Source organism: Pteropus alecto, unplaced genomic scaffold, assembly GCF_000325575.1.
Source record: "Pteropus alecto unplaced genomic scaffold, ASM32557v1 scaffold109, whole genome shotgun sequence".
Taxonomy (NCBI): Eukaryota; Metazoa; Chordata; class Mammalia; order Chiroptera; family Pteropodidae; genus Pteropus; species Pteropus alecto.
In genome coordinates, this window is record NW_006494608.1 from 6,483,942 (window position 1) to 6,511,773 (window position 27,832).

Here is a 27,832-nt window from a genome sequence, read left to right on the forward strand (position 1 = left end):
TACTTTCAGTCTTGGCTACAGCCCTACAAGGAAGGTAATGGCAACCCCTTTCACTATTAGAAAAACGAAGGCTTGACGTGCTTGCCCACAGCGGCACAATTAAGCAACAGCAAAGCAAAGATGTGAAGCCAAGTCTACTCAGCTTCCAAATTCTCATTCTTTTCTGCTGTACCTCTTAACTAAATTAGATTTGACTTAATTCTTAAGCAGCATGGCCAATAAAAACAATGGTCAATAATAATAATAAGTTTGTGCCTAAACTAAGATGAAGCTAAAACTAAGTTCCTAGAAGATCTTGTAAGACTACTATAAAGTCATGTAAGCAGAAGTCTTGAATAAGCAATGCGAGATACCTGTTATGTTCTTGCCCTCTATGAACACTGAACTAGAGTTGTGTGAATTATCCATATTATTTTGGTTTAAAAAAATCCAAAACCTTTTCCTTTAGCCATCTTGTCTTGGGACTCTCTGGAGGAACTGCCCTCCCATCCTCAGTCTCCTCACCTTAGTCCCATCACCTTTAATCTCCTAGGTCAGCTTCTCTTCTCTCTCTAGGAAGAGACTGTGGCTTCAGAAATAATCTGGGTCTGTGAAATGCTGATAGGTTTCAGTGGGTCATCACTAAAAGATAGTGAAAAACAGGAGTGTTTTTATGTTCTAAATGATAAAAGACCCACTAATTTCTCCCAAGAAAAGAGCTACTTGGTTCAGGTTTATATCCATAACATGATTAATTAATTATGCTGTGTTTCAAAAGTGACCGAAGCACACAGGAATCACAGGATTTAACTAGGAATTATATCCTGCCCCAGCCCTCACCCCTTTTGACCTTCCTTTATCAACATCTGCACTGATATCCTTTTCACCCACCCACACCCCACCCCACCCCCAACCCAGTCACTCCTAGTCACTGCCCTGGCCTTCTCCAGTTCTGATACCATCATCTCCTGCTTCCATCCAGCTTGACACAAACTAGAGTATGGGATTTATGTGCCCTTGATTTCTAGTTCCTCTTCAGCTATTGCTTGGGGTCCTTCTTACGGTGCTCACTGGAGCAATTATTCTTCTTATTCTCCTACCTCTCCCCCAAGTACAGCTATCAAGGACACTGCTGTGTTTCTTTTCGTTCAAGGACCAATTCAAGGAACAGGTCCGACTTGCTTCTGGTTTTCAACACTGACTGGCACAAGGGTATTTTGTGATCCTACTGAGGAGTGGGGTCACCAAGAGCCCAACTTGTGTGAGAGTAGCGGAGGTAGCATCTGACAGAAATAAAATGCACACTACTTGAGTCTTCTTCGTCTTCAAGTTGGCTAAGTTGGGTACCTCACAGGATTAAAGCACTTCTTGAAAGACACTCCAGACAGCCTTTGCAAGATATTTAAGGTGTCAAGAGTCATTAATATGGATTAGATATTAAATGCTAATGCCCCAACCATATTGTTGGTAATTGGCAAATAAAGACAAGAATCTGTGCTGTGCACAGCAATGAGTAAGCCAATTCTACATCATGTACACGTTCTTCTGACAATGGGAAGTACTGACACCTGAAACGGGATAGAAGGATAGGAGCAGGAATAGAGATGAGAGGCAGGCAGGACAAGCAGCTTGAGGTGGGATGAGAGGCAGGCAGGACAAGCAGCTTGAGGTGGGATGAGAGGCAGGCAGGACAAGCAGCTTGAGGTGGGAGGAAGTTCAGAAAGAATAGTGTAGGGGGTCTAACAGTCATAACAAAGCTCAAAAGGACTCAAATTCTGGAGGTCAAGCCAGAGGGTGAGCAAGAAGCACCACATTGTGGTCAGATAAGCTCAGTAGAGAGGGCTTTAGAAGGAGGATTGGGAATGGGTTGGGGGAGAGAAATAGGCAGTCAAAGAGAGGTCAGCTGGGGCCATAATTTGAGGTTAGCATCTGATTTCTGGTTATAACTTGAGCTCTGCAAACATGCTGAAAATCCCTTTGAGCTATGAGAGAGCATCGTGTAACAAGATACAATCTAATTCAAGATAATTCAATTAATAATTGTGATTGTGGTCAAGGAAGAAAATTCTGGGTTATTATGGGTAGTAATATAGAACTAAGATTAGAGGGAAAAAATGCAAATAGTTAGTTGTAATGTTCTTTAATTATGCGCACATTGGACAACAGAGAAGCTGCAGGTTGTAGAAGAAACAGCAAAGAAGTCTGAAAACAAAAGTCACATTTTTGATACTTTACTAGCTGTATGACCTGAGAAAAAGTACTTAAATTTTTGTGGGGAGGAATGTGCTGTCATTTTCTCATTTGTAAGATGAGAACAATAATAATAATAGTATGTGCCTCAAAAAATTGTGAAGACTAAATAGGTAATGCACATTAAAGGTTTTTGCAAAATTGATCTTTTAAGCATAACAGATTTAGGTGAGAACAAAAAATTTAAACATCTTGTGCAGGAAATGCAAATAGTTGGAAATATAACTATCATTTGGTGAAGACCTGTTGTGTGCTAGGTACAAGCTAGATGCTTCGAAAACATTCCCATTTAATCTTCACATTCACCCTGGAACTGAGTATTATTATCCCAATCACATAGCTGAGGCTCAGAGAGGTTAAGTAAACTGCCTAGGATCTTTCCTTTAAAAGATCTCATCATTAGTGAACTAAGTAACCAAGTAATACTTTATGCCAGATTCCTCAACTATAAATTGTAAAACTATTTAATTTCCAGAAACAATAAGAAAATAACTTAAATGGGAAATATTCTTAAATTTTACACATTAAAAGCATTTTCTAAGGTATTACAAAAATAATGATGAGTAAAATGGAACAGCCCCGACTTGAGTTAGAAGCAATAAGTAGACATTAAGTCTAATCTGTCCTACTGCTCCAATGCCATAACTTTGGAAACATTTCTAGGAAAAAAAAATAAAATTCCTTTTCTTGAGATCTTACTTTACAAGAAAAAAAATATATTTGCTGATTAGTAAACTGAGTTAATTTCTATTGCTCTTGGTGGTCTTTTAAAAATAAATAAATAAACAAATAAATAAATAAAGCCCTTGTTTACTTACCCAAAGGAGCAGTGTCCAGTGTCCAGCTCATTGGAATATCGCTGTCACAAAACACAATCCAGGTCCCTTAACCTGCCTCTTTTGATCTCAAAAGGTGGTAACATTCAGTCCAGAGCTCACTCATCTGTAAATTGCATCACATTATCTCTGAGTTATTTAAGAAGCGAGCTCCGTTTGGTTTCAAGCATTTAAACCTGACTTCAGTGAAGGCAAAAAGAAGAGTTTGCCGCATAGTTCCAAAGGTCTTCTATTTATCACAGTCATCAGAGAAAGCAAAATGATCGAACCCATTGGGAATCAGTACATTGTGGCGAGGCCAGTATATTCTGCAAATGCTTTTGGGGAAGAATACAAGAAGAAACACAGATATCATAAGACATTTCTGGATCATCTCAAAGTGTGTTGTAGGTAAGTTTTTTTAAGATATTGGCATTAGGAATAAATGAAGCATTTTCTCCTAAATTTTCAAGCATTCAAACTCTCCTTTCTGGCTCTAGCCCATAGTCTTCAGAATCTTTTTATCTTTGGTTTGCAGACCTCTCTGTCAGAGCTGGGAAGGTCGTCTCTGAAATGAACACCATCTCAGTTCTCAACACAGTCTTTCCACATCAGGGGATTAATAGATGAGGACAGAGGAAACTCAGTTGAAATGTTGGACAATTCAAGCTGAGGATGACAAATAAGCTCTATTACAGCTAAAGAAAGCAGCATTTTTCTTTGAAAAAAAAAATCCTTTTTTTTTCAAAGGTCAGGGGTCAGTTGATATGGGTAAGGAGGTGAATGTTCATGGGAAAGTTAGGGCAAGTACTAGTTCGCTTTTAAATATATTGCCATCTTTACCAATTTTCCACCTACAGTGAGATACTAAACTTAAAATTTGATATTAATTAACTGACCTGTGACTTCCAATGTTTTCAGCTGTTCCACACAAAAGGCCAAGAGAATTGCCCTCTCGTTGTTCCCCATAGCAACTTGGTTACCAGCATACCGGATAAAAGAATGGCTCCCCAGTGACATTGTTTCTGGAATCAGCACAGGGCTGGTGTGTGTACTACAAGGTAACTTTTTTTTTGAGATATAATTCATCTATCATAAAATTCATCCCTTTAATGTGTACGATTCATTGTTTTTTAGTTTAGTCACAAGGTTGTGCCACCATCATATCTAATTCCAGAATATTTTCACCACCACCACCCCAAAAATCTCTTGCCCATTAGCAGGCACTTCCCATCCTCCCCTCTATCTATACTACTTGCAACAACTTTCTGTCTCTGTGAATTTGCCTATTTCTGGGCATTTCATATAAACAGATTCATAGAATGTGTTATTTTTTATGTGTGGTTTCTTTGACTTAGCATAATGTTTTCAAGGTTCATCCACATTGCAGCATGCATGGGTACTTCATTTCTTTTTATGTATGAATAATAATCTATTGTATGAATCGACCACACTTTGTTTATTCAGCCATTAGTTGATGGACATTTGGTTTATTTTCACTTTGCAGAATGATGCTATTATGAACACTGTACATAAGTTTTGTGGGAACATATCTCTTGGGTATATACCTAGGAGTGTAATTGCTGTGTCATATGGTAACCCACAGTAAAGTATGAGAGTTCCAATTTCTCTGTGTCCGTGTGAACACTTATTGTCAGACTTTTTTATTTTAGCTATCACAATAAATATAAAATGGATCTCATTGTGGAATTGATTTGTATTTCCCTAATGACTAATAATGTTGAGCATTTTTTCACATGCTTACTGGCAATTTGTATATATTTTTGCAAAATGTTTATTTAAATCTTTTGCACATTTTAAAATTAGGTTATTTATCTTTATATTATTGAGTTGCAAGGGTTATTTATATAATCTGGATACTAGGCCCTTATTCAAGATATAATTTGCAAATAATTTCTCCTATTCTATGAGTTGTCATTTCACTTTTGTTGTAGTATCCTTTGAAACACACATTTTAAAATTTTGATGAAGACCAACTTATGTGTTTGTAATTTGATTGCTTATACCACAGGTGTCATTTCTAAGAAATCATTGCCTTATCCAAGGTCATGAAGATTTACACCTATATTTTCTTCTGAGTTTTATAGCTTTAGGTCTTACATTTACATCTTTGATACATTTGAGTCTTTAATAAAGTAACTTATATTTAGAGTCCAATTTTAAATAAAGAACCTAATAAGAACGTCTGTGATTCCCCTTGCACGAAATCAGGATGCTGATGTTTATATGTTTACAGGTTTAGCATATGCTCTGCTTGCCACCGTCCCCCCAAGCTACGGGTTATATGCAGCCTTTTTCCCGATCATAATCTACTTTTTCTTGGGCACTTCTAGACACATATCTGCAGGTAAGTGAACTTCTGGGTTAATTAATGCTCACACTGCTTTTCCTTTATGAATTCTATCTGCCATGCACTGTATCCATTTCAAATTGTGCATAACTCAAGAGAAGAATCATAGTTTCTTATAAGAATTAGGACTGGGGCTTGGGGAAGGAGGACAGAGCAATTTTTTTATATGCTGCATTGTGGTTGAAAGACAACTGTGCTTTAGGGAGGCATAAATTGACCACAATTCACCCTCCGTTAATTAGGTCCATTTCCAGTTCTGAGTGTGATGGTGGGAACAACAGTTGCAAGATTAACCTCAACGGCCAGTGCAGGTGCTATGAATTCCTCTACCAATTCAACGAGTGATTATTCGTCATCAGACGAACGTAAGGTGATGGTGGCTGCAACAGTCACAATTCTTTCTGGAATTATCCAGGTGAGCACTTTTTCATGCAATGTACCCTCCCCAATCTGCTTGTCCTGACTGGTACACATTTTTTTTTTTTACTTTTCCTTCCTCCTGCTGCCCCTTCCCACTCTTCCCTTTGATCTGTAGCCCTCCTTCTGTGGTCCATAGGAAATGATTTCAGAAGGGCCCTTCACCACAACTGGAAGTGGAGGGATGGATCCACGTTGTAAAGATGAGTTAATGTGGGTCTAAAGAGATGGCAAAGTGTGAAATGCTGAATTGCCGAATTCAATTAAAATACCTGGGAATTGATATAGCCACTAAACATAACTATATGCAAATAATAGTGAAAGTAGAAGCTTCGAAACTTTTTCTAATTCTTAGGGACCGTAATCTACTTGAAAGGGATTAGGGTTTAGTACTTTTAACTGTTAACCGTTAGTATCAAAGATTTGGAAAAAGCTGAAGAGATTTATGGAGGGACTTAAAACCTCCCTCCCATACCACACCACTGCTGACAATGAAAATGTCATGGACTCCTCAAGATATTGCCTAAGTTTTTGAATAGTGATATTGAAGAGGAATTTTCCACTCAAATGGCTAACCTTGTAATCAGTTATTTGTTCTGCTTCTGTAGACATGCTTGCTGCATAGGCCAAAGGGCAGAGTGATCTGAAAATCAACTAAAGAATCACCCCCACCCCCCTCTTTAATTGTTCTGTCTAGATAACAGATGCTTTTGCTTGTTAAGAACAGATGTATTGCCTTTGTTTGTTAAGCCCTGTAAAAGTAAGATTACCCCTGAGCTTGGGGCCCAGATCTTCAGAGCGCTAGCTCTTCTGGGACTGCTGGTGTAATAAACCTGAGTTCTCCAAATCTCCAAGTGGTGCTTGGTTTCTCACCAGTCTTGTTTCTGCAACGATATTATTGGTTAGGACCATACCTTAAAGAAAGAGTCAGTTTATACAAAGATATAAGTGATATAGCCTATTGACAAATGGCATGGTCAGTTGTTTCTAAGACATTTCTGAACCTAGCAGCACCTTTGCATGTCCACAGCTCTGGCTGCATTCTGATAACATGAATGGAAAGGCAGGCCAGGTAGCCAAGGGAAGGAAAATCCATCCATTCACCTGGCTGCAAAATACTGATGCTTTGGGGGAATTAATCACTTTTGCCCCCAGTTAAAACTGAGCATTTCAGATGTCCAATACGCAATTATTTATTTCTTACGAAATAAGTCAAGCAACTTGTTTGAGGGAATATGAATGGATTCTCACCCATGCATGTTATAGTAGCTAGAAAAGTGTAACTTAAAATTACATTGGAAAATTTATGAAGGCTGATGCTAGGTAAGAATCCACTATGAAAGATTTTTGGGTGATACCACACCATTAAAAAATGGGGTGGGAGAGATAAGCCTATTACTTCTTGGAGATGTGCTAGACTTGCATGCTATTTGAATAGCATGTAACAGTCCACCTTAGGGGATTGGGTGGGGGAGGGGAGGAGAGTGAGGAACCCTGAATGAGAGGTGTTCCAGGAGACAGGGACTCATGATTCTTCAAGACATATATGTACAGGCTGAACTTTTACATTTTGAATTATTTCAATTGCAGGTCCGTCAGGTTGTGAGATATACCCTAATCTATGTTTTCTCTTTCTAGTTGATCATGGGGATTCTGCAGATCGGATTTGTGGTGATATATCTATCTGAATCTCTAATCAGTGGCTTCACCACAGCTGCTGCTGTTCATGTTTTGGTTTCCCAACTCAAATTTATTTTTCAGCTACAGGTCCCAGCATATGCTGAACCATTTTCACTTTTCAAAGTAAGTATTCCTTTTGCTTAAAAAATACTAAAATACATGAAATTCACTACCATGTTTCTGGGAGAACTCCCCTTTAATGCCTTTACCATGAGGCTTACCTACAACTTTCAAGAAACAAATGGGTTGTGAAATTTATTCACATTATGAAAAAGTTAGTGGCAAAGAGAACAACAGTGAAAATTAACCACATCTACCATACAACTAATGTGACCGACAGAAATTAAGTACTACTTTTCTCTTAGATTTGACTCTTAGGTATTATTAAAAAGAAAAAATCTAAGTACATTATTAAAAGATTTACTATTTTGTTCCAAGTTTTTAAAATTTTCCCAAAGTCTTATTTTGAAAGAAATGTGCTAATTTAGCGATAATGCTTCCTTATTTCTGAAAAAAAAAAAAATCTCATTCTTTTATTTTTAATTAAATTTATTGGGGTGACATTGGTTAATAAAATTATATAGGTTTCAAGTGTACAGTTCAATAATATATCATCTATATATTACATTGTGTGTCACCACACAGTCAAAACTCCTTTTATCACCATATATTTGACCTCCTTTACCCTTACCTACCTCCTTCTCCCCTCTCCCTCTGGTAACCACTAAACCATTGTCTATGTCTATGAATTTTTGTTTGTTTTGCTTGTTCATTTGTTGCTTTCAATTTTATATCCCACATATGAGTAGAATCATATTGTTCTCCATGCTTTCCATCTGACTTATTTCACTTAGCATGATTATCTAAAGATCTGTTCTTTTTAGAATTGAAGTTCTCCTGACTCTTTGATGCATCCCTGTTTCAAAGGCAAAAGGAAATTAACCAATATGTAAATAGAAGAGTGGTTTTTCCCTCTTTCAGAGGATGAACTGTGTAGAACAGCATTCTTAGCTCTTCTGACTTTATTTATTTGAGTCCTCTCTTTTTTCTTTGGTGAATCTAGCTAAAGTTTTGTTTATTTTGTTTATCTTTTCAGAACAGCAGCTCTTAATTACGTTGATCTTTTCTATTGTCTTTTTAGTCTGTATCTCATTTATTCCTCTTTGATCTTTGTTATTTCCTTCTTTCTACTAACTTTGAGCTTATTGGTGCTTCTATCAAGACAATCATTGGGAATCTGAGATAGAACTTGCTCCAAACTGGAACCAATACTCTCTCACTCTCATCCAGAACTATTCTGGAAGTGGAGTGTTTTAGGAGCAATTTGGAGTCTAGCTTAGGTCTGCTTGAGCTGTCTGGATTCCATGGGTATGTAATCCAACTGGCTTCAAGAATTAAAATTATGCACAGTGAAGTTAGCCAACAAAATCATTTCCAAAGTGACATAGAGAGTAAACTAAGAAATGTGAGGGATCTTAACTTAAAAAAAGAAAAAGCCAGGAACGAACGGGATATATGCTAAGAAAAATTATCAGAGATCAGAGCTTATTCCCTGGACAGAGCAACAGCGATAACAGTGAAATAAAAAATGATGGCCAAAGAGACCTAAGAGCAGAAGAGACCGGTTGTAAAAATGTGAAAAGTATCTTAGAAAATTTGACACTAGCCAGAGATTCCAAGCAAAATCACCAGAAGCATCCCTAAACCAGTGTAGTGCTGACACTATGCTAACTGGCCCTTCTCATTAACTACATGCTAATCTCTGCAATTACTCATCCATGGTGAACATGAGCAGAGCAGAGAATCGTTGTCAATCTCTGTCAGTTCATTTGCTTCAGCGTTTATCTATTTGTGAATAATTGAGTGCTATATCCAAATTATACGTTAATATAGCACTTACATGTTTTTGTTTTTACAATTTTAGGTACTAACTTCCATAGTCACACAAATAGAGAAGACTAATATTGCAGACCTTGTGACATCCTTGATTATCCTCTTCATTTTATTTGTGGTTAAAGAAATAAATCAGCGCTACAAAGCCAAACTTCCAGTGCCCATTCCGATTGAATTCATTCTGGTAACTGATCATCTTAAGATTTTCTTTCATAATTCATTAGTTTCATGTTTGTATATTGAAAGCACTTCACTATCTGTAGGTCAGGAGATTTTAGTGGGGCAGATGCCATCTGTGAAGTTTCTGGTTATAATATTTAGTATGGTTTTATCTTCATTCAGAATTTAATAACTTCTTTTTATGATTTTGAGTTTATTCTTTCCATGTAAGACAAGGCTGGTGCAGAGGGCAAGATTTATGAGAAGGCAAGAGACCCATTTGAATTAGAGCTCTGGTTCTCAATTCTAGTTGAACATTAGAATTGCCTCAGGACTTTTTTAAAAGTAGCAAAGCCTGCATAGAGGTTGCAGTTAGCATTAATATATTGGCTGGGTGGAAAACCAGAGGAGAGAAGGAGCAATTAGGGGGATCATTTTATAAACTATATAAAAGCCTAACCAATGTACTGTATATTTGAAATTAATTAAAATAAATTATTTTTTTTTTAAAAGTAGCAAAGTCTGGCCTTGAGATTCTTATCTAATAGGTCAAGGGGTAGTTTTTGGCAATTTTTTTGTAAAGAAAGACAGGTATATCTCACATTTCTAACTCGGGCAATTTGCAACTTTGCAGACTGTGATTGCAGCAGGTGTATCCTATGGCTTTGACTTCGAAAGCAAATTTAATGTGACGGTGGTTGGGGAAATGGAAACCACGTAAGTGTATCTTTTATGATGGCATCTCAAGCACCAATTAGAGATGAAGCAATAGTTACAGAAGACTACCAGCTGAAATGCATTAGTCCAGGTCAGACTCCTCCCTGCATCTGGCATCCATGAGGGAGGCTCACTACTCTCCTTGTAGGAAGGAGCCACAAAGGACATACAGGTCTGTAGTTCTTAATATCAGAAAGTTTCTCCTTATGGAAGAACTTGCAGACCAGATGAACAGGAACTCAAATACAAGTAAAAGCGAAGTAGTGAAAGTAGAAAAATAGGCAAATTAACCTTGCTTCTCCTCATAAAAAAAGAAAGAAAGAAAGAAAACCAAATGAAACCAGATTGCCTTGTTCATAAATTACTATAAACAATATGTAGTGTTTTGTTTGAGGTTACTGGAGCCAAGATCTGACAGTTCAAAAGAGACACTGAAGAAATACCTGGCACACCACTTGAGCAATCTAGTTAAGCACACTTTGTCCTTTCTCGTGATTAAACTCAAAACAAGGCCAGAGCAACTCTTAGCGATACAAAAGGATGCGAGGTCCATTCATATGAGGAATTGGAGATTATCTCATTCAATTTATTGGATTGAGAAAAGAGATCTTGTTTTGTGCTCTTTCCTCTCTCTATCTTCTGCCCATAGCATCGATTTCTTCCAACTTGCTTACCAAGAAAATGTTATGTTCCTGTTAAAAAAAAAAAAAACAACTGACCTCCCTCCCCAAGCTTAAGGAGTATTTAAGAATTCCAGGAATTGGCACTCATATGCATTGTTGACTTAAAAATAGCCCGCTTCTTTTAAATGCAAATATTTATTTTTTAAGCAAAAACATATTTTTATCACCAGATATTCATGTTACATTTCAAAATAAATTTCGAATATCACTTTTAGTTTAAAAGGTTTTTAAGTAAGAATTAGGTTGAAGCTGAAAGACTATTTCTATGGTTTCTCTCACTCTTCAGCTTTCAAGTCATTGCAGTTTATTAAATTAAAGGGGATCTTGTCAGGAAGGTTTTGGAAATAAAGATAAGCTTAACATCATTGAGCTACAATCTTAGAGACATGACTTAGTGAATATATTTTAAATGTCAGTGGACCTCTCTCTATAGTGGGAGTGGTGGGAAACCGGAAACTCACATATATTAATCATTACACTCTAAAGAAAGGCAATATAGCCTAGTAGGCAAGCTCACATGTTCCAGAGGCAGAGTACCTGAGATTTACTTCTGACTTACTTCTTGACTTTGGGCTCAGGGGGTTAGGTAAGTAACAGAGCCAGGAAATTAACTTAAGTTTCAGGCCGTAAATCTTTGTCACACCACTCTGTCTATGGTGTTTAGAGGCTAGAACAAAATAATAATAGCAGTCTTCTGGTTATTTTGGTATATAATGCAAATTTTAATTATCTTGCCAATTTTACATTTATTTAATAAATAAACAATATTTAAAGCTAACTTTCCGATTCATGATAGCTGTAGAATATGAGATAATAATACTTCAAAATTAGAGCTGAAAAAATTTTTAACATAGATATTCACAAAACATGAACAACAATTAAAAGTTGAATGGATCCAATTAACCCACCTCCAATGAGTTTTAGATATTTACAGGAGCTGGGCATTTGAATAAATTGCTGTTGAGTTTGAGATATTTGTACCTTTTATTTTATTTATTATATTACTAAATATCATTTAACTGCTCTAAGTTCATTAGGCATAAGCACAAAAGTATCCTCTATGAGTTAAACATTTCCCTGACACAATATCACTTTAAATGAAAACTCACTTTCCCATCAGGGCCACAGTTGGCTCTAGCAGTTCTGTGGAGCTCAAGCAGGGCAGAGTCCAAGGCCCATCTGTTTGTTAAGGGTTTTCCATGAAAAGTTGTGTTATCAATAGAAAAAAGACTTTCTTGCTTGCCTTGCCTCAGAATTGTGTTACCTCAAAAAGTCTTCATCCATAGATAACTAGGGGAGGTATTGTGAGTAATGCTTTGCTACCCAATGTAACAATACAAGTGGGACCTAAGACATTTTGCATTAAGCTTATGGGGATATAAGTACACATTACAATACGGTTATACTAGCAAAATCATATCAGATGTACCACTGTCATTGGGCCGTATTTACAATCTTATATTAAATTTAAGCAGCATTGCTTTTCAGTAATAAGGTAACAGACGCCGAAGTTTTTAGTGGTGCTAAATTTTTGCTAGTCATACTCCAAAGTGAAGCGCCATTCATCCTAGATTGCCTTCATTCATTGGTTTGCCCAACAATTATTGGCCACCTGATAAATGCCATGAAGAGTGTTTGGTCCTGGTCATAGAATAGTGAACCAGTCATAGTCTCTGTTCAGTGTCGGGAGGGGAGTTAGAAGGGAAGAAGGGTGGTGGAAGAGATAAAGAAGGGAGATACTAAGAGCTGGGGAAGCACAGAGAATCTGTCCCATCCCTTACCTTGCTGGTGAGGGGAGACTTTCTGGAAGGAAAGATGGCAAAGAGGGCAATGGTTCAGACAAAGTGAATGGTAAATTAGAAACTCCATGGTGAGAGAACGGGTGATGTCTTTGAGAAACAAACAAACAAATAAAAAACTGAATATGGCTGGAGCATAGATTCTGGGAAATGGTAGCAAGAATGCAGAGAGGGAAGTAGATTTGGATCTTGCTAAGAAATTTGGACCTCTCCTGAGAGCAAATGGTTGCCATTGAAGATGTATAAGCAAATCGTGACATTCAGACGGGCTTTATTTCAATTTCAGATTTCAGCCCCCTATTACACCTGACATGCAGATTTTCAGAGAGATCATCGCAGATAGCATCAGCATTGCGATCGTTGGTTTCACTGTGGCCTTTTCAGTCGCCAGTGTCTATTCCCTCAAATACGATTATACAATTGATGGCAATCAGGTAAGTTAAAAACCTACACTGGGCCTAATTCGGCAACTTTAAATGATATTTTATGTATATAATATCAATGGTGCCGCTCCTAAAAAAAGATTCCTCCTTGTTCCCTTGTCAGGAGTTAATAGCTTTGGGATTGTGTAACATATTCACTGGATCATTTCAAGGATTTGCCTCGAGTACCGCCATCTCCAGATCGGCGATTCAGGAGAGTACTGGAGGCAAAACACAGGTATTTCAGGATCATTGCTGAGATAGCCATCCTAGTGTTAGTCGCTGGGGAATGTAGGACAGAGGAAAAGTTGAGGTTGTGATGAGAATTTTTCAAATTTGCAGATTGCTGGGATTCTCTCTGCCATCATTGTGCTGATTGTCATTTTATCCATCGGATTTCTTCTAGAGCCGCTACAAAAGGTGACAGCTCTCTCTCTTTAGATACTATCTCTCTCCTTTGGGTGGTGAATCAAGGACCCTGGTTCCTAAACTCTGGAAACACAAACCAAATGGGAAAATGAGGTTACTTCAAACTCTCGAATACTCTTCTTAGCCAATACTCTATGGGCCAAAAATATTTATTTTTCACCTGCTAGCATTTTATGAATGTTAGGAATGCACATGCCCAAACAACCTTATCTATTCTACCTTTCTCATGCTCATAGCCTGGAATATAATTAATGTTTAGATAGAAAGACACCCTGGCACTGAGGTTTCAATTGACTGAAGTGAAGATTTTCTTAAATCATGAGGTAATTGGGGCCTCTATCTAAGTCAGAGAGTGGTGCTACCAGTCACATAACCTGCTCTTAGAAATCCGCCCTGCAGCTCCCAGAATTTGGTTTGACGCCAAGACCAAAGCTGTTAGATTACAAAATGGGAACACGCAGCCAGACACAGACTTTGCACCTTCACCTTCATGCTCCAGCTCTCCTCAACTGTAATTTTTGAGGGTCTAGGTGAATGCTTTGTAAATGGCTGCAGCACCCAGATGAAAAATATAACAGGAGACTCTGGAAAACATGGGAGCTCTCAGAAACCAGACAATGGTAAATACATTGTTGTTTGTGGTTTTAATATGATTGTGAGGTAGTGTGTGGAGCACTGGCTCTAGAGTCCTGTAGACCTGCTTCTACCCCTGGCTTTGCCACTTATTATCTGTGTGCTCTTGGCAAATTACTTAACTTTTCTCATCCTCAAGTTACCCATTTGTAAAATGGGAAGGAAATAGCATCCACCTCACAGAGTTGCTACAAAAATTAAATAAAATACGGCACGTGAAGTATGTAGTCTAAGGTGTGGCACATGATAAACATTTAATAAATGACAACCATTGTTAATACTGTTATCATTACTATTCTACAAACATTCTATCATACTTCTGACTACAAAGAACATAGAGATATAACATGGCCAGCCAAAATTTATATCTAGGCCTTTTTTTCTTTTTGGTTGGTAGCTGAAATGTGATTTTGGTCTCAGGTTTCTGGATTCCCAGGGCAGTTATCCCAAAGAGCCTCCATGGCCCAATCCATTTTCAAGCAGTGATAAGTACTGTTGGCCAAAAATATAAGTTCTCCACATGCCAACCTCCTAATTTCCAAAGGAATGGCATTAAAGGAGTCGAGAAGTCACCCCCAAAGAAACAGAAGAATATATGTGTCAATAAAAACAAATGCACACACAACCCCCCTGGTAGAGAATTCTGCCCTATTGTGCTTCTTCCAGGTGTATACTTGTGCTCTCCCTCACCCACATCAACTTGGAGAAACCAAATAAAATCCTCTCTTTCTTATGAATAAACAACACCCAAGGACATGGTCCAGGATGTTAATCAAAACCCTTTCTTTAGGATTCACATGACAAGCTCTTCTTAAACCATTGTGTCAGTAATACGCTTGTTTCACCTGAATAGCTGGTTTGCTTCTTTTTATCATAGGAAGGCAAAATCATCCATAATGATAGCTAATAATGAATGTTACTTTGGTGCTCACTAAGCAGAGTTCTAAGCATTTTTATATGTATTTAATTCTTTAGATCAATTACAGTGTGGATACCAGGTTCTTGGTAAAATGATCCTCCTTTTCCTATTTACGGTTTCTCGATGCTCTGTAATCTTTATTTTTTAAAGAGTTCTATTGTGTATGTGTTTCATTATAAATAGTTTCAAATTATTTTTCCATGGAATACAGATCAGGTGGGAAACAATGCCCAGTGAAAAGAAAAATATGTCTCTTTTGCAGGTGGCACTTGACATGTTTTATACTAAAGTCCTCCAAAGCAAAAGGCTTACTGTAGAGAGTTCTAAGAACCCCTCCCCCAGCTATCATGGTGATGACATCTTATATAGCTATAGTCCAGTATCAAAACCAGTACATCGACATTGATACAGTCCTGTTAAATAGATTACAGACTTGTTTCAGTTTCACCATTTTTTAACTGGCATTTATTTGTGTGCAATTTTCTTTTTAAAGTCACTTAAGACTATATGTAGTCTTCTAAACAATGACCTCTATTTTCACAGTGAGTAAAATTGGTTAGATATTAAATTGTAAATATTACTTGTGAAAATCAAAAATGTTCAGATCAGTTAAACTATCTCTGAAATACGAAAATAAAAATATGTTTGATTTTTCTTTGTACACAGTGATTTTATGGTATGAAAGTAATCAGTATACAAATTCCATAGTCCATTTGTAATGAAACAGCTTGAATTGAGGGCGGGGGCTTGGGGAACGTTCCTACCATTGTGTTAAAATCCAAATAAAAAAGGGTGCGTACTTGACTAGTCAGCATTTTTCGCCTTAATTGTCATCATTCCTGTAAGACAAATGATTTCATTTGGGCATGTGAAGAGTCAGCAGCCTGAAATGTTGGTGTGGCAGAGCTGAGTTTTCCACTCAGACTTCTTAGTGAATCTACTATTTAGTGGTATCAACATCAGGGCTTCTTAAAAGAGGCTGTGTTCCTGGGTGGTGAGTATTGGTTTGGGAAATACTAATTCATTAGCTCATCCACTCATTCATTCAATAATCATTGAGCGCCTCCTATAATTTACCATGGTCAATTCTGGGGACATAGCAGGGAACATAACAGATATGGTTCACTCTGTCCCAGAGAGTCTGCCTCAAATCTTTGTTAACCTCGCTGTCATCTGCAGCTTCCTCTTTCTAGATGGCATGATTGCTGAGCATCGTCAAAGTTTCGAATTCTGATTCCAGGACCCGAAGTTCTCCAAACATTTTTTTAAATAAAAGATCAACTCCCTCCCCTACCTCCAATAAATAGATACACATTAGACTGTCTCTGAGAAGAATTTATTTCCATCATAGGTCTTAAGATCTGCTTTTCTCTCTCCTAAAGTATAGGCTAGTACGTGCCATCAGATCATCTATGGCATGTCATTGTCACTGCGGTGGGGACAAAATCATGCATGGAGACAGGTCAGAGTCCCAGGGCTGGTGTGTTTTGCATGGCATCGCACATCTGAAAAGGGTGTACCCTTTGCTTTGAAGCCCTTTAAAGGACTCACTTATCTACAACCTTCACCTTTGCTTCTATATAGCTTATTTGGTTATCTTAAAGTACATCTGCTGTTTATGTTTTTCACAGTCTGTCCTGGCAGCTTTAGCACTTGGAAACTTAAAGGGAATGCTGATGCAGTTCACGGAAATACGAAGGTTGTGGAGAAAGGATAAGTATGATTGTGTGAGTAGAAGCAATGGTATTTGAGAGGGAAATCAGGAACAGCATTTTAATACAGATATAAAATGCATATTTATATTCCAAACTGCAAAAATTTTGTTTCTATTTATATGTTAAAATAACTTTAGTTTATTTTATTTGCATTCTCTGGGATTTTAATTTAAAAGCATGAACTACTTGCAAGTAGGAAATGCTCCAGGAAACACTAGTAGAGAACTTCCTTAGATCTGTTCTAAAAATATTTGCAGTCATCCCAAATGCCACAGAAATTCTCTGAAGTTCAAGGTATATATTGGTTCTGTACTTCATGACATCATATATTAGTTACTATAGAATCTGTGAAAAACTTAAATTCTGAACATTTCTTTTGGAAAGATTATATAAAGGCTCCCCTTGCTCTCAGTATGCCTTGGTATAAGAGACAGAATCCATAATTATATCAGGGTTAAAGTCTATGGCATAAAAATGCTTAATATAGCCTATGGGATTTTACAAGCATAAAGTAATAAAGTACACTTGGTTTATTTTAGTTCATGCTAGATCATCATTGGGGATTTTCACAGCCCTTTGGCATGCTAAAATTCTTATAGTGATCATAGCCATTAATGAAATCAGCAGACCAAAAGTAAGAGATTAGTGTCAGCTCTACCAACTAATTTGCTAATTTTAATGAACAGCAGCTGGTTCTGGAATTTTAGCTGTGACGGACTCAATCAACTCATTAACTGGTTCAGGGATGGGATTAGCAATGGATACGCTCTCTCTGGATTTTTTTAAATATTTGCTTGTGTTTCTGTTGTTCAGACCCTGAGAAATGACGTCTAGAGGCAGGTCCCTTTTCCTGTACATTTCCAACCTCCACTGTTGTCCTTAGAAATTCATGCTCTCTCATAGCTCTGGACCTAAGACGTTGTACTTGAATCAGAGTCATTTGTAGTGTATGTGTTGCCTTCTTTTTGCAGGTAATTTGGATCATGACCTTCATCTTTGTCATTGTCCTGGGACTCGGTTTAGGCTTGGCAGCTAGCGTGGCATTTCAGCTCCTGACCATTGTGTTTAGGACCCAATTGTGAGTGCTTGTCATGCTCTGCATCCTCACAGACTTTGATCTGTCAGTGTTGGAAAGAAAAAGTTTGTCATTGGTCCAGGGAAAAGTAGTTTAATTAATAGGCAGCATGCAAATCCATCAAGATTGGCCAGTCTATTCTCCTCAGATTGCTCACCCCAAGGCCTGAACAACAACAGAATAGCCCAAATTTAGAGCATCAGCCCAGGTCCCACTTGTCATTAGTCTGCTCCCTGCTTAAACTCCAATTCAGAGAAATCATGTAACTCTATTAGTCTGTTTGTCCAACTGTAAACTGGAAGTAATTATATTCTGAGCAGGTTCAGTGTCTTTGTAACTGAGAATATTGTGGGATTCTTCATGTCTAGTGGAGGCTATTCCTATTTATAGGTTATTAGATTGTACTCCCACCTAAAAAGCATGAAGTCGAATTAAAAGAATTTCTCAAAGGGCGCCTCTCATCCTAGAATTCTACAAATGCCACTTCAAATTCTTAACAGTCATCTAGTCCAAACATCTTTTTTGATTCTTAAGTCTCTGACTATAATGTTACCACCATGTGGTCACTCAGCCAATGTTGGATTACATGTGTGACAGAGAAATAAGGCTTCATGGGAGCTAAGGAATTCTAGAACAGAAAGTGTCATCATATAGTTAATCCTTGACTGATGGAATACATTTATACTGCAATGTTCCTGCACTCATTTATTCATTTACATCTTTACTAATTTCTTGGAGACCCATCAAACATAGACACAAACTGAGTGGTCATAGGCAAATCATTATACTTCTCCATGTCCACATCTATACAACTAGGTAATCATATCTGCCTTTTTTCACCAAATAACTGTGAATTAAAACGGCACAAGCATATGGAAGCACTTTGTAAACTGGAATATGGTAAATGGGAGGCAATGTTCTAGGAGTTATGGGAGGATAAGTAAAACAAGATATTTGCCCTCCAAGGTCTCTGATGGCATGATGAATCTCCAGCCTTGAAAAAGTGAGCTTTGGTGTGCTAGGAAAACATCAGTGGTAGCCTTATATGCATGAATGATTCACCTGGTGCTGATTTTCTCTACAGTCCAAAGTGCAGCACACTGGCTAATGTTGGAAGGAGCAACATCTATAAGAATAAAAAAGATTACTCTGATGTAAGGAAGATTCATTTTTTTTTACTTTGACTTGCTAAATGATATTAATATGAATCTAATGGGCACCATCTAATATTACATCTCTCCCTTACAGATGTATGAAATGGAAGGAGTGAAAATTTTCAGATGTCCATCTCCTATTTACTTTGCAAACATTAATTTCTTTAAACAGAAACTTATTGATGCTGTAAGTTTCAGGGTTATTAATTGTTTGTAATTCTACTGAATATCTAGAAATGAATTGATTTCACTGATGTGGAGGTTGAGTTGTGTTAGTGTTTCTGTAGCCCATGTCCCAGAGCAGGTGAAGCTACCTTAAAGGGGATCCTTTATTATGTTGGGAAATAAGACTCTTCAGATGATGTCCAATAGATAGTCACCTTTTATTAAATTTTGCTGTAGAGTAAAAAAATTACCACAAGATTTGGGGCTGCTTGTTTTTAATAGATAGTATCCTACAGATTTCTGGGGGGAATCAACTTCAGAAAAAACAAGAGTATTTAATATTTGATTGCATATTTGTTTGCTATCCTGAATATTGAAGAGATTTAGAATAGCAAATAAATATTTATAATACAAATAAAGTAAATAAATGTAACATAAATGAATACTTAACATGAAATAACAACTGAGCGCTCCTGATGGGCTGGAGAGAAGATGATAAAGAAGCAGTTTTTAAGGTTAAAAAACAAATGCTCAGTAGTTACTCTTGAATCTGCCTTTTGGTCTACTCTGTACTGTGCATAGAGCTTCTGCCTTAAAGCCCTACCATATTATTATTAGTTTGGTATGCATCAGATGTATTTCTACCCAATTTTTTTTATAATAATGGGTTCATATGATACATATGGCTTTATATACTTTCCTTTTCGGTTACTCTACTATCTTTCGATCCTCTTTAGTTATTATTCTGGATCTAAATATTGCCATAATAGCAATGCATTTGTTTTGAAAAGGGGAAAATAAGGGTTATTCTCAAATCTAATACTAAAATTATTAAATAAAATCACATAATAGATATTATAAAATATAATCATATACATTTTAACAGAATAAAATTATATAGAAACAGAATACTAATTATGCCACCTGTATTCAACAAATAGAAAATAAATAAAATAAAATCCCCTAAGTGTTGTATAGGCCAAAAACACAAACAGATTCAAATAGAGTTTTGATCCATTCACAGATAATTTATGGATAAATCCTGGATAATACTGAGGTTTTCAAATGTTGATAACTGTATACAGGCTGAGCAAACAACAAGTCTCACAATGCTCTTGCTGATGTTTGAACTTCTTACATTTTATTACAAATATTTTCATTACGTGCCTCAATCCCTCAACCAATCCCACTTAAGGTTATTAGAATTGTGCTATATAAGTAGCAGAATATGCAGTACTCTTATAACACAGCAATGGATTTTTTAGGTCGGCTTTTGTCCACTTCGAATTCTACGCAAGCGCAACAAAGCTGTGAAGAAAATCCGAAAACTACAGAAGGCAGGCCTGCTACTAGTGACACCAGTAAGTTTCTTGACCAAATTTCTGTGTGTTATAGCTAAAAGCTTAGAAAAATGTAGTTCAAGATGTTGGTTCCATTCCTTTAAATAAAATGCCAGATAAACAAAGTATTATTTCATATGTCAATTAATGTCATATTTCTAAACAGCATTTTCGATGGTATCCTTATATTTTTTATTCCCCTGAGACAATTTTCATTCTCCAAAGAAAAGAGTTTACGATCTCATTTGCTTTACCCAGCTTTGAATCTGGGCTTCAGAAAGTCACTGGTTACCCTTGACACACACAATGTATTTCTCACCTGGAGTTATCATGTATATTATTATCCTCTCTTACAGAAAGGAGTTATATGTACCGATAATGGCTTGAAAGATTCCGATGAAGAGCTGGACAACAATCAAATAGAAGAGCTGGATCAGCCAGTTGATACAGCGGACCTGCCCTTCCAGATAGACTGGAATGCTGATCTTCCTCTCACCGTTGCGGTCCCTAAAATTAGCCTGCATAGCCTTATTCTTGATTTCTCAGCAGTGTCGTTTCTTGACATTTCTTCAATGAGGGGTCTCAAAACGGTAATTTCTTCTTTCTTAACAGAAACAACCAATCAATAACTAAAGGTGAATGCATGTATTTGTGGAAGGATGCTTCTTTAGATAATACACACTTAATTCGAAGTAAATTATAATCGTAGAATATTGCATGGAGGGAGTGGGAGTGCAAGTGGGACATGTTTAGTAAACTCTTTAAAAGTGCATTTCCCATAAGACTGACATAAAATTTTGAAGGCAACCAACTCTACATTTCTAATGTATGCTGAACCTGTTAGTAGGCAACTCTGCTCACACTCCTATCGAATTTCAATGCTGAGGTGCCTTCAAATCCTTGTGAACATTATAACTAAATTGTCTTAAAATAGAGAAGACTTGGAAAGGTCTTGAGAAAAAAAGTGAAATGCTGAGTCCTTTTGTTTTTATCCTCAGCCATTATAAGCTGATGAAATTCTGCTTAGCTATATAACAATGTTTCAAAAAGAAAGAAAAAGGAGAGAGATATGAAAGAATAAATATCACATGTGATTTAAAAACAGGACTGAATGGTCCAGTTGCATTCTTTCCTTTCCACGGTTTTGTCAAGATTTCTAAAGTAAATTAGTTTCTAACAGAAATGCAGAAACAGATGTAAGTAAAATTTAAGAAATTCCACATTTCCCTCTCTTTTGCTTGGTTTTGCACAGAAATCTACCTATATAAGAACAGAGCTAAGATAAGACCTATTAAGTGTGGGTGAACTGAATACAAAATTAGAAAATGGGATCAATTCATTTCTTTGAAACATCTTTTAAAATTTTTTAACATCACATAACTCTCAAGATTGCTTGCTTTTCCTTTTCTTTCTTTTTTTGTTTTTGTGCTTCTTTGTTTGTTTTAGCTTTAGAGGAAAACACACACACACACACACACACACACACACACACAACTTATTTTTTCTATCCTAGTAGTGTAATACAAAGGACAGGCAGGGACTGCCTTATATTTCTTTAAAGTCCTAATTTTTAGTTCAATGCCTCATAGAGGTTCTAATGATACTAATGATCGTCTAAATCAGTCAATAATATAAGCTACTTTTCTTACCTTATATGACCTCAATGATATATCACTACTGGTATTTGTTCTTAGCCTAAAGACCAGGAAATTAGATAAATATCTGTTGGTACTAGATATATCCAGTCACTGTGGACAGGAATAATGAACAACTTATGGGTCATAGGGGAGGTTTTTTGTTTTTTTTGTTTTTTGTTTTTTTATGTTTATGTATGTAGAAAGCTCTACTCAAGATCATCCCATAGGAAAAAACAACTTTTAAAATTAGGGAGTGACGTCGGCAACATGGTGAAGTGGGAAGACTCCTTTGTTTCTCTCTTAAATTTAAAATAACATCAGTTGATCTTTTGAGTAGAGGCAGAACATTTTCTCATCATACTTCCCACAAGAGTTATCACTTTTAACTTCTTCCTGATGAAGAGAGTTCTTTCCTTTGGATTTATTTCTTTCTGTCATAGAGTCTTGTTTTTAATTTTAGTGTTTCCTTATACTATTATCTCTTTTCAAAATGTAAAAGGTTCTAAAAGCAATATGTAACCCATAAGGCAAAATTATGATGGTTTTCTTTAAGTTCTGACAAGTGAAACTGGTCCCTAAGGAAAATCTACTTTCTTTTTAATAGATTTTGAAAGAATTTATCAGGATCAAGGTAGACGTGTATATTGTTGGAACTGATGGTAAGTTGTTTTATTTTTATATTCTGACAATCACTTCAGGCTCATTGCCAACTCTCAATCTAGACAGTCCTTCAAAGAACAACTGTTTTATCATGATCACCAAGAAAGAAATCTAATCTGTAGCTGAGCTGATAGAAATCCCTAAGGAAATAGCATCTTTATATTTTAGTTGTGTCAATATGTAACTCATCAACTTTACAATTTGAATCCTAGTTTAATAGGTTGCAAAAGTGTAAATATGTAACCAGTTTTTACTCTAATCTTCCTGAAAAAGTAGGCTTGTTTTCTCTCTTCTTTGCCTCCCAGAATTTCTTAGCCCATGATAACTTGGTTTCTGTTTCACCTTGCTGATGAGGCAGCCCTTGCCAAGGTCATCCAGATTGTCCGGATCAACTGCCTCCACCTGAGCCTCAGTCTCACGAAGCTTACTTAAGCATTTGGCCCTTTCTTTAACTTTTGTCTTTGAAACTCTCTCTCCCTCACTTCTGCAAGACCATTCTTCAGATACATCTCCCGCCAGTCTCATAGCTCCTCAGTGTCTAATATTGGCTCCTCTCCCACTCTTTACAATCTTTCCCAGGCTTTGCCCTTAAACCCTTTAGTTCTAATTCCAGGGACCCTTTCTAGTCAATCTTCTATATGCTTATGACTGCAAGCGTATCTTGTTCATGAATTCTCAAACTATACCTACAGCCCAGACCTCTCTTCTGAGCCACAGACCCATATATTCAACCCTCTGGATGTCCTCCAGGCACCTCAGATACACATGCTCAAAACTAAATATATGATCCTTTCTCCTTTTTCTATCTCAATCACTCCATCACTACTCACCCAGTTGCCCAAAGTAGAAACCCTAGCACCATCTTTAATTTCCCCTTCTCCTTTTCCCTCTATATTCAGAGAGTCACCTATAGATATCTCCTATTGAAATCGGTCTCTTCCTCTCTAGTTCCACAACCTTAATCCAGACCTTTATTATTTCTCATCTAGGCTCTGGAACTACTAAAAGTTTTTCTCATTTGAACCTTTTCCTTCAATCTTTTTCGTTTAGGGCATTAAATGTATACTTTTATTAGAAAATATTATCCTCTGGTTCCAGAAGACACTGTGCTAATGGTACATTGATATTGTACCATTGCAAACCCCAAACACTTTACCAGAGATCAATGAAATGAACATTTGCAAAAGAGATTTCAAATTTCCAGCCTCAAGGAGAAATCTGCATCCAAACAATTACTTCTTTCTACCTATTATTCTTTCTTTTCTCTCTTTAGATGATTTCATTGAGAAGCTGACACAGTGTGAATTTTTTGATGATGAAGTCAAGGACTCGATATTTTTCTTAACAATCCATGATGCTGTTTTGCATGTTTTGATGAAAAAGGATTATAGTACTTCAAAGTTTAATTCCAGTCAGGTACTAGCTTTTTGGTGACTTTCACATCTATATAACCAATTATCTTTACTTGTTAAATTTCCCTTTATTTTTCAACATTAAAAAAAATGTCCCATTCTGGTTTTCTCAGGTAAAAGAAATGAAGTTTGATTTTACCCCAGATACAAATGGAGGATTACGTAATAGGGAATGTAAGGTAAGATTCTTTTTATATATATAAAAAAATTTTATTTATTTATTTATTTTTAAATTTTTGTCTTTGGTGACATTGGTTAATGAAGTCCAGTATGTTTCAGGTGTACAGTTTAACAGTAAGGCATATATATATTGCATTGTGTGTTCTCCTCCCATGGTTAGATTTCTTTCTGTCACCACGTATTTGACCCCTTTTACCCCATCTACCTCCCTCCTCTCCCCTCCCCCAGGTAAGATTCTTCAACAGGTTTATCTTTATTCATCACAACAAAGACCTGAAGGTAGTGAGGCCTCTTCCAGCTCACTGCAGCAATTCCGGAACTTGTTTGAACCTTTGTGCCTCATCCCCAGACAACTGAAGCAATGACAATCTCATAGAAACTTGCGGGGGAAATAAACTCAGACCGGGACCAAAAGGATGGAAAATAGTGATACTAGGTCTCTATTAATGCAATATTGAGCATATACAGTGTAACCAAGTATAACCAAGATCTTATTCTGGTCCTGTAATAATCCATGAAGTAGAAAAAGTATTGCTATTTCTACTTATAGATGAATTAGTGATGGATCTGAGAAGCTAATATATACCTCCTGAGTCCTGGGTGCATGGGAAGTTCTTAGCATAGTGCCTAGCTCAGCAATAAAAATTAAGTTTCTTACTAGAAAAGGTTGCCAAATCATCATTTAACTAGATAGTCCCATTTCATTCTAGAACATTCACTTTTAGAATATTCAGTCCTTTAAGGAATGTCTAGAGTTTGGGAAAAGCAAAACCACAAAATGGGTATTTGCTGTAGGCCAGGTACACAATAGGTGCATTGCATTCATTATCTCAGTCCTTACAACAATATGCAAAGAAGATCTCATTTCACAAATGAGATAATTAGAAAGGGCTCAAAGAGCTTAATTGATTTGCTTAAGGTCACACACTTAGTTCAACAGGATTTGAACTAAGATCTATCTAATGCCAAGACCTGTGCTCTGTTCACTACCAGCTCTATTCTTTGATGAAATGGGGTTCCTGAGAAAGAATATAATGATTGTCTTCAAGTATGGGAGGTGACTGGTGGTATTTCTCTTATTTGAAGAAGGGTCTAAGAATAGCAAAAGGAATTTAGATTAGAAAGAAAGAAATGTAGTCTACAGCCATGCTACCCAGAACAAGCCCAATCCCGTCTGATCTCAGAAGCTAAGCAGGGTCGGGCCTGGTTAGTACTTGGATGGGAGACCACCTAGGAAGACCAGGTGCTTTAGGCGTAAAAAAAATAAATAAAAAATAAGGGATTGTAAGCTGACAAGGTTCTTGCAATCTTTGAGGTCAACCAAGGGTTGCCTCACCTCAGCAAACTCCTTCCAAGATCAAGAAAATATAAACATAGCCGCAAGCAAGCAAACAAGCTGAAGGCCATGAGAAGATCCTTGGGAAAAGTAGAAGAAAGTGTTGTTATGACTAGGGAAACTGCTTATGCCCACTAGTATAAAAACAGCTTGCAAAAATAAAACTGGGCCATTGTAAGGAAGGAAGGAAGGAAGGAAGGAAGGAAGGAAGGGAGAGAGGAAGAAAAAGTAAAAAACGTATATAAGTTTGGACCATTATTAAGAGTTGAGGTGAGAGGAAAGCCAGGGAAACCAAACCTAGCACTTTGCCTGAGCCCCCTGTACAGTGGGTCCTACCAGAAACCCTATGCTCAGTAGTTGGATTCAGAATTGTCACCAAGTTTTAGAGGATAAAATATAGGAGCAGAATTTAAACCAAATGTCTGACCATAGCTTTAGAACCAACTGTCTAACAAAATGTAGTCAACACCATCCTGTACCTGTTTCCCCAAATTAATAAAAAGAAACATTTAACACCAGCTCCTTGCATTACTTAGAGGAAAAGAAATCAGCAATCATGGATAGGCCACCAGTGGTGACTTCTGTAAAAGCTAAATGTGTCCGTCCAGCACACACAGCCCCTTGGAACTTGTGTGGCCCCTAAAACATGTGAAGAAATATACTGTTACAACACATTGTACTGTTATTTTAAGTTAAATTAGGCCTTCAAAAGATACTTATATTGTGACGTGGTATTACATGGTTCCATGTTAACCAAGTAGCAATGGAAGGTATTCAATTATTAAAATTCAAGACAAAAATTTTATTGATGACTGGCAAATTCTAGCTCTTAATTTTAATCAGATTGACCACAACTCTTTTTAAATACAAGATATGATTATTGAAAGGGATAGAACTTAACAAGTTTTTTAAAACAAGAACTTTCTGTCTTCTTCCAGGTACCAGTAGAAACAAAATTCTGATCAAAATATAAATCAGAGGGGTCCTCATCTGACTGTCACATACAGAACAACTTTATACCCAGGAAGTTATTGATATCATACTTTGTATGAAGATTTTTATTTGACAGGATTATGTTTCAAACTTTGGAATGAGATTGTTCTAACATGGTATATTTTTCACATATATAGTATAAAATTATGGAAATACTCTTAATTTTATAACTTGTAGATTTATCAAAGGAAGAATTTTTTATATGTATTTTTATAGCACAAGTTTCCATCCAAGTCACTTCCTTTGTGCATGTTTTACAGTATATTTTCACCATTGCTTTGAATCTTGTAATTTATACTGCTCATACTAATATATCTCCACTTTTAAAAAAAATTCAGTTGTACAGTAGATATGTCTTGTTTTGGTAAATTTCTTGTTTCCTTTCTGAAACGTGCTTGCTGCGAGTCCCCCTTATAGTGTTCTGGCTGAAAATGTGCTACATGAGAAGCTGCTAACCCCTCTGCAATGAGACTGCTTTGCCCAGATTGTATGATTTTCACTATAGCTTTTTGTAATACCCAGCATCCTATCCAGATTTCAACACAATCCTTCTACAGCTAGCTTTTGAATCAAATCCTCATTTGTTTCCACCTCTTGGTATGAAAATTGCATAAGCTGATGGAAGATATAAACTGAAAAGGTAAGAAGGTGAAAAGAAAAGAGAAAACATGATGGGTAACCGGTACTTCCTGGTCTTATTGGGAGGAAAGAAAAAATGGTAGGAGAAAGTTTTACTCCTCACTCTCTCTGGTCATTATTTGTAACTCAAAGGGCAGAATAACAGCTCTAAAGCTCAATTTAGACATTCAGCGCACGTTTCTCTTTTTCACTAACACTGTTCTTGGTACAAATTTGTATTTATTTTATGTAATTAAACATTGGTGCCAACAGAAAAAGATTCAATGTCCTCTGTTCAACATCAAACTGCTTTGTCAAGGGGAAATGTCCCAATCGTTTTAGATCTACCTCTAAACATTTATTGTCAAAGTACCTTCCATC

At 36.8% G+C, this 27,832-nt stretch overlaps 1 protein-coding gene and 1 pseudogene across 1 annotated transcript; both read left to right on the forward strand.

The window, feature by feature from the left end:
- The first annotated feature begins 3,324 nt into the window (after positions 1 to 3,324).
- SLC26A3 (solute carrier family 26 member 3) lies at positions 3,325 to 27,521 on the forward strand. The gene is made up of 20 exons (XM_006925356.2): positions 3,325 to 3,455; positions 3,966 to 4,105; positions 5,302 to 5,412; positions 5,658 to 5,830; positions 7,471 to 7,635; positions 9,437 to 9,589; positions 10,199 to 10,281; positions 13,050 to 13,197; positions 13,310 to 13,423; positions 13,528 to 13,605; positions 16,798 to 16,893; positions 17,853 to 17,959; positions 19,041 to 19,110; positions 19,205 to 19,297; positions 20,541 to 20,636; positions 20,972 to 21,205; positions 22,857 to 22,911; positions 24,186 to 24,328; positions 24,438 to 24,503; positions 26,779 to 27,521. Exons 1-20 carry the CDS (start codon positions 3,325 to 3,327, stop codon positions 26,800 to 26,802), a joined length of 2,280 nt encoding a protein of 759 aa, XP_006925418.1. The 3' UTR covers positions 26,803 to 27,521.
- On the forward strand, positions 25,641 to 25,759 carry LOC112473623 (annotated as a pseudogene).
- Positions 27,522 to 27,832: the final 311 nt, after the last annotated feature.

Excerpts from the sequence above, each read along its gene's own strand:
- SLC26A3 (XM_006925356.2), top strand. The coding sequence starts at position 3,325 with ATGATCGAACCCATTGGGAATCAGTACATTGTGGCGAGGCCAGTATAT. Across the intron at positions 7,636-9,436 it reads AACCATTTTCACTTTTCAAA|GTACTAACTTCCATAGTCAC; the intron begins GTAAGTATTCCT and ends TTACAATTTTAG. Across the intron at positions 19,111-19,204 it reads ATAAAAAAGATTACTCTGAT|ATGTATGAAATGGAAGGAGT; the intron begins GTAAGGAAGATT and ends TCTCCCTTACAG.